This window comes from Achroia grisella, unplaced genomic scaffold (genome assembly GCF_030625045.1).
Source record: "Achroia grisella isolate CSIRO2021 unplaced genomic scaffold, CSIRO_AGI_Agris_v1 utg15219, whole genome shotgun sequence".
In the NCBI taxonomy this organism is placed as follows: Eukaryota; Metazoa; Arthropoda; class Insecta; order Lepidoptera; family Pyralidae; genus Achroia; species Achroia grisella.
This window is the reverse complement of record NW_026712649.1, coordinates 1-7,585: the sequence shown is the minus strand read 5'-3', so window position 1 is coordinate 7,585 and position 7,585 is coordinate 1. Positions and strand designations below refer to the sequence as shown.

Below are 7,585 nucleotides of genomic sequence, written 5' to 3'. Positions count from 1 at the left end.
TATGCAGATAGATGAATTATTTGCGTACAAATATAATATTGGATTTTTCGATTTATTTTAATTAGATAACCTTTAATGCATATTTTAGACTGACATCTTGAAATTGACATGTGAAATGTTGACAGTAATCGATTGACAGCTTTCTGTTTTTATGCTGCACCAGCTTCAAAAGAAACACTGAATTGATCATATTTCGTTCTGTACTTTTATCGAATTACGTAAGGATATATTTGTTTTTAATACAATGTCCTTTTTCTTAAAACGCACCGCTGGTGCGGCTAGCAGTATGGGACGAGTTATGTTAAATAACGCTAGGTCTCCTATCGTTCAGCGCGTAGCCTGTAAATCGGACCAAACCACACCACAAGTTGAAACTCGGCCCACTGTTGCTAAATTAGATCCTCTACAGAAAGCTCAACTTGTTGACTTTGGAAAATATGTGGCCGAATGTTTACCTAAGTACGTGCAGAAAGTGCAACTGACAGCAGGAAACGAACTAGAAGTGCTGATTCCTTTAGATGGTGTGATACCAGTGCTACAGTTCCTCAAAGACCACCACAGTGCACAATTCGCCAATCTCGTTGATATAGCGGGCATGGATGTGCCTTCCCGACCAAATAGGTTCGAGATTATATACAATCTCCTATCCTTACGGTACAATGCTCGAATCAGAGTCAAAACTTACACAGACGAGTTGACTCCGGTGGACTCTGCGTGCGACATCTTCAAAGCCGCAAACTGGTATGAGAGAGAAATATGGGATATGTATGGTGTGTTCTTTGCTAACCATCCAGATTTGAGGAGGATTCTGACAGATTACGGATTTGAGGGCCATCCGTTCAGGAAGGACTTCCCGCTGAGTGGTTATGTGGAGGTGCGCTATGATGATGAACAGAAGCGCGTGGTGGTGGAGCCTTTAGAGTTGGCGCAAGAGTTCAGGCGCTTTGAACTGAGTGCACCCTGGGAACAGTTCCCGAGCTTCAGAAGCAATCCTGCTACAGAAGAAGTTGCCAACCCAGCGGGAGACAAACCCAAGCAAGAATAACTTATTATATATGTAAATAATTAATAAATCAATTAGATACAATGCTGATACTTTAATTATTATTTATTTATCAGACATATCTTTCTGTCTGCGCTCCATACAGAGAATTTATATATGTAGTAATATTTATTGCCACCATACAAATTCGATGCAGAGATATATATATGTACATAAGATATTAAAGTGTATGAATTTAAACATCTATTTTCAATAATCCCACATGCTCTATTTGACTCCACATGTAGTAATAGAGGAATAAAAATTGTTTATCGCTGGTAATCAAATTACATAAAAGAAAATACATTTAAAGAATACTTAATTAAAAGCGGCAAAAGGACCCATTGCAGTGTATGTCAACATGGAGTGCCCCCGTGGTTCATCTCAAATACAAAATAGTCGAGCATGAATGCCTATTTAGTTATGAGTTCTTGTATGTAAATTTTTGGTAGTTTTGCAATTATTATTAATAATTATAATTACTATTGATTAATTCGTCCAGGTAAACTTTTTCTTGACTGTAATAATAATGGACAATTCTATTAATAATAGTAAGTCTACTTCCTCACATTGCATTATCTCATCCACACTTAGCTAAGGCTTGTTTGAGTATTACCTTCTTTTATATGAAACAAGACTAGCTACTCGCCCCGGCTTCGTAGCTGTCATGGGTTTTCTACTGGACATTTTCTACCAAATTTGAGTATAATATAAACTATAGAAAATTCTATATCCAAATAAATAGCCTAGAGCACATGACGGCCAGACATTCGTCTTATTAGTATATGTGATAGTTCTTGTATGTGTGTCCCCAACACAGTTAAGAACCAGGGATGTTAAGGAGATCCGTAACCGTAACCGAAACTATCGGATATCCGATATAAAAAAATATCCGTAATCATAACCGAATCCGAAATAAGTTTCAGATAATATCGGATAGGGGCGGAGCCTAATTGAGACACGTTATGTAACCATATTATTAATTTGTATTTTACTTTTGAAATTCCTTAAAAAAATATTCATAACCGAAATTATCCGAAACTAGCGGATAATCCGAAATAATTTCATATCTGCATCCGTATCCGTATCCGGTATAATAATCATTCCTATATCCGAAATTTCATATCCATAACACAGGTAACATAATATTACATATCCATAACATCCCTGGTAAGAACAATCCCCAAACATGAATCCTGGCTAGTGGTTCCTTTGACAGGTAACGAAGATGTAAAAATTATCATATCAAATTCATTAATTTTTGCACATATTGTTCGTAACAGTATTATAACTTACGCTGCTCATTGCCAGACACTTAGTATGGTTCCAACCCTCTACCGAATTCAAATGGAAGGCAACATGTACATATAATTAGAAAACTTATGCCAAGCCGAGGTGTGTTGCTAGTAATAGTATATTTTCTATTTGTATTGTATTCTATGTTGGACTCCAGTCTCCGCAATTAGCCTCTCATACGGGCCGTTGTGCGTGCAGAGCCAGACTACTATAGTAGCCAGCCAAACTCCTCCCAAAAGCGCAGAAGTCTCCTGGTATCTTCACAGGCTTCACGGAGCGACCTCACCGTTCCGAGGATTTGTTTTCGTTGTGACGCCACTATATTACATTTTTGATGATGAATTTCATTACTAAAATAACTATATTGAGGTGAATTTGTATTACAAATTAGTAAAGTATACAATTGTGTATTGCACAGTAAGCAGGCATGTGCGGTGCCCAATAAAATAAAAAAAAATATATTCTGACACATGTTTATTGGTTCTATATGAAACATTCAGCGACGGTATCGGTATCTCTTGAAATGGAACCACAGTTGGAAAATGTTATTGTGGAAGTGACATCTAAACCCTCGCTTGTACGAGTACTCCCACTCTCGGTTCACAATTTTAAAGGCAATGTCTTCATATGGAGGCCCGGCGTGAAACCGGAGTACCGCAAAGTCTGCATTCTCGGGGCACGGTTTCTGTAATATACAGGATTATGTATTTAAAAGTGCAATAGAGAATACATAAATATTACCTTATATATAAAACTGTGCACTATTAAGTATATGTATGTTTATGTAGATATGTATTAATATGTATATATCAGGGCTGTTAGGGAGCTCCATAACCGTAACCGAAACTATCGGATATCCGATTTAAAAGTATTCGTAACCGTAACCGAATCCGAAATATAAGTTTCGGACAATATCGGATAGGGGCGGAGCCTAATTGAGACACGTTATGTTGGTTACATAACGTGTCTCAATTAGGCTCCGCCCCTTTTATTTAGTTATTTGTATTTTACTTTTGGAATTCCTTAAAAAATTAATATAGAGGGTAATATAAAATAGGAGATGTAAGTTTAAGGAACATTTTTTTAGACTTTGAAAATCAAATTTATGTATATTCAATCAAGTTTAACAACTAAGCGCAGAACATAATAAAAAAAAGCAGCAATATAACAGTATAAAAAACGTTTAAGCTTTAAAAATGACGATATTTCTATATAAAAATTCATATTCTCTTTCAAATCCTTTGAACCCTTTTTTTACATTAAAAAATAGCCTATATCTTTTCTCAGGGTCTAGACTATCTGTGTATCAAATTTCATTTAAATCGGTTCAGTGGTTATGGCGTGAAAGCGAGACTATGCGAGTTACTTTTGCATTTATAATATTACAGATTATTTGTTTTTTTTATATTATTCTACGACGTTGGCAAACAAGTACTCGATCTATCTAATGGTAAACGGTTACCATAGCTGTACGGTGCGTCATTGTACAGCCGTCAGCATTTTACACCGCTCCGCGTCCATATAACGCCCACACATACCATTTCCCCTCAGTACACCAAATACTCGCAGGCAAGCATCAGTCCACACTCGATCATCGTGTACTCAATATATCAAGTTGGAAAGCAGCCCGGACTTATCCTTTATACATCATAGCATCCAGATTGTGTGGGTCACAGACTCATACATCTTTATGGTCCTTTGAGCCGGATATGAACTAGTGGCCTATGGACGATTGAAAGCATCAAAAGTCAATTCAAGTGAATGTAGTCACCAGTGAGAACTCAGGGGTGGCATTCTTGTTAATGAGGTCCGGATAGAAGATGTTGAACTTGTAGCCCTGCACGATCTTCGGCGGGGGGTTGTCCATGTCGTAGTGGGTCTGGTTGTATTTGTTCCACTCAAACCCTGTATGCACTCTGAAATTATACGGGAAATATTTTTATTTAATCATGGAAGATTAGCTGTACCCGCGAATTCACCCGCGTTAAATTTCAATATAAAATATAGCCTATGTGCTATGTTACTGTAAAGTTTCATCAAAATTCGCTCAGCAGTTTTTGCGTGAAAAAACTTATATAAATACTACACCGGTTACAAGTTGCTGAGGCTATGGCTAGTTCTTGAATAAAATAATATTGCGACTACAAATTAAGATGTAAGCTATCCTATCTTTAAAGTTGGATCAAATCGCACACAATGTGCAAATCAAATTTGCAATCGTTCAGTAGTTTAGGAGACATCGCGGACAAACAACGTGACGCGTAATTTTTTGTATATAAAGATTTGTATCAGTTTTGCTTAGGTCGGGCCCGGATGGGTACCTGTTGAAGTAGCGCGGCTTGCGCGGGCGGTACTTGTCGGCCCACAGGCAGGGCTGCTCGGGCAGCGGGTGCTCCACACTGAAGGCGGCGGCGTGGTCCCCGGGCGCGGGGGCTCCGCCCGCGGACATGGCGCGCGCCGCCTGCTGCTCCAGCGACCGGGAGTCCGAGGCCTCCGCGCGCTGCACACACTTACTTATTTAATAAAGGAAAATCGACGCTCTCGACGATAAAAACGAATCGTGTTCAATTAGATATCAGTACAAATCGAGATTACGATGCTATAAGAAATGTTTTCATAGATGCGGTACGACCGTAAAACTGGTCCTTCGAGCCGGGTCTGAACCGGCGACTTATGGATCGTTGCTTATGAAATAACGAATACGGGCAGGTGAGGTAATCGACCTGTTGCGGTGCGAGCGCGGCGCGGAGGTAGGCGAGGCGCTGCAGGTCGTCTGCGGGCTCGGTGAGCATGGTGCCGGGCTCCAGCGACGCCGCACACAGCAGCGCCGGGGAGTACCGCCCGGCCGAGTACCACGCCTCCGCCGCCTCCGCCGCCTCCACCGTCTCCGCCGCCTCCGCCGCCTCCGCCTCGGAGGTCTCCGAGGCCGCCTCCTTCGAGGGCCCGGCCGCCTCCTCCGCCTCCTCCGAGGACCCGGCCTCGTCCTCGGCCTCCGCCTTCGCTACGGCCTCGGATTTCACTGGGCGCTCGCGCTCCGGAGATTCTGACCTATAAACAAAGTGAATACGTCGTATGAGCGAGTTTCTCTGCTTAAATTATTTTTATCGTCAATCAGCCACTTTATTGTTGGATGTATTTTATGTACATTAGGTATGTATTTAAAAAAAATCTAAATATCAATTGTCCAGTAGCCATAATAATAATTCTGCCTACCGTGGAACTGGATGGTGCTATATTAATTGTTCAGAGTTCGTAAAATCGAACGAGATTACATGTTTGTTTTAATTCCTAAGTGTACCACTAGATGGCGCTATTTAGTTTTATACTTTTTTCTACATCACGCTAATTAGATTTTTTTTGGAACGCTATATGCGTTCGTCTTTTAATAATGATTAATTACATAATATAACAAACACTGTGGAAAAGTTTCCGTAGTTTAATTTATTTAACTACCCTAATCAAAGTACACCCTTGGCAGTGGCACTCAATGAGGAAGTAGCCATTATTATTGCTAAAAGTTGCATATAGATGGCGTGATTGGTATCGATGGAATTCTTCATAGTTTTGCAAACGTTTTAAAAAACAAAACTGTGTTTTCAAAAATGTTTAATCAATTTTTAAAAAGTTATATATACATGTTAAAATGAAATAATGCGTTTAGAAAAGTAATTTTCATATATTTACTCATTTTGTTATTTTCCAGTAGGTACTTAATTACACTTTAATCAGTGCTAATATGGGGCTCAATGTTTTCAAAATGCTTTCATAGATGGCATTGTCGTCATTTGTATCGGCCTAATTAAATGTCTTTTTTATATTTTCCAATAATAAGCACTTAATATATTATTATTGTAAATTAAACATATAAAAAAATTTTAAGTAAATTAAAAATAGCCGAACAAGCAAGTAATACTATTTCCAATAATACTTATGTATGAAGTGTTGTCATATTAAAAATAAATACATGTATTATCGATTTTTTTTAATAATCGATAACAGGATTTTATTACAGCGCATTATTCGATGATGCTTTTAATGAGTCGTTGTGAACAGTAAATTTTCATTATTTTGTATTATAGCAGTGTTCCGTTTCAAAGAACGGAATATAGTAGTACATTATTAGTGTCGTTGGTTATTTACATTTGTACTGAATAATCGATTACATAATAATTTAAAATATCCAGTACTAATCGTAGCTGTCTTCGAATACTGGCAACTGGTAAGATTAAAATAGTATTTAAAAAAAAAGAGAGAAATCGACCCTAACTCGAATACCATAAAGTTGATTTTCCTTTCTCATTAATATATCATAGCAGTTTGTTTTTAACTTGCGTATGACTCTGTGGTATAATGTTTAACGTGTATTGTTATTGTACGGTGCATACATTTCAAAAATTATATTTTAATGTAGGTACATACATTTCATACATGTCAAAAATTATGTTTTAATGTAGGTACACACATTTCATGCATGTCAAAAATTATCTTTTAATGTAGGTACATACATTTCTTTCATACATTTCAAAAATGATCTTTATATGTAGGTACATACATTTCTTTCATACATCTCATACATTTAAAAAAATATATTTTAATGTAGGTACATACATACATTTCTTTCATACATTTCATACATTTCAAAAATGAACTTGTAGGTACATATATTTCTTTCATACATCTCATACATTTCAAAAATTATATTTTAATGTAGGTACATACATTTCATACATGTCAAAAATTATCTTTTAATGTAGGTACATACATTTCTTTCATACATTTCATACATGTCAAAAATTATCTTTTAATGTAGGTACATACATTTCTTTCATACATTTCAAAAAGTATCTTTTAATGTAGGTACATAACACCCCATGTCAGACCCCTTGTATTTGGAAGAAACTTAAAAATAATGCCAAAAATATTAGATGAATATATTTTTAATACGAATATTGTTTTATTTTTGTTCATCAACTTTATCCCTCACTAACAATACTAGTAGTAGTACATAACCTGGTTTATACCGCTAAAGATATTGAAAGATATACGAGTAATACAGAATGTTATCAAGTTCAAAATAAGCACACATTACTTGCTTAGATAACAGAGTAATATTACTCGTAATAAAAACATTTGTAACACCCATATGTATACTACGTATGTATAGTAAGTACTTACGCTGCGGCGCCGTGAGACTCGTCTACCTCATCTACTAACCAATAGGAGCGCGCCTCTCGTGTTTCCAGAAAG

At 37.1% G+C, this 7,585-nt stretch overlaps 2 protein-coding genes across 2 annotated transcripts; one reads left to right on the top strand and one right to left on the bottom strand.

Moving 5' to 3' along the window:
• Positions 1 to 164: 164 nt before the first annotated feature.
• LOC131840980 (NADH dehydrogenase [ubiquinone] iron-sulfur protein 3, mitochondrial-like) lies at positions 165 to 1,210 on the top strand. The gene has a single exon (XM_059189199.1). It carries the CDS (start codon positions 245 to 247, stop codon positions 1,043 to 1,045), a length of 801 nt encoding a protein of 266 aa, XP_059045182.1. The 5' UTR covers positions 165 to 244; the 3' UTR covers positions 1,046 to 1,210.
• A 1,587-nt stretch (positions 1,211 to 2,797) lies between these two features.
• On the bottom strand, positions 2,798 to 5,386 carry LOC131840984 (splicing factor Cactin-like; the record flags this gene model as incomplete). Its single annotated transcript, XM_059189202.1, has 4 exons — positions 2,798 to 3,023; positions 4,110 to 4,254; positions 4,660 to 4,838; positions 5,062 to 5,386. Coding segments are annotated over 4 exons (838 nt in total), but the record flags the coding sequence as incomplete, so codon positions are not given.
• Positions 5,387 to 7,585: the final 2,199 nt, after the last annotated feature.

What these genes read in the sequence shown, in the direction of transcription:
- LOC131840980 (XM_059189199.1), top strand. Translation starts at nt 245, where the DNA reads ATGTCCTTTTTCTTAAAACGCACCGCTGGTGCGGCTAGCAGTATGGGA.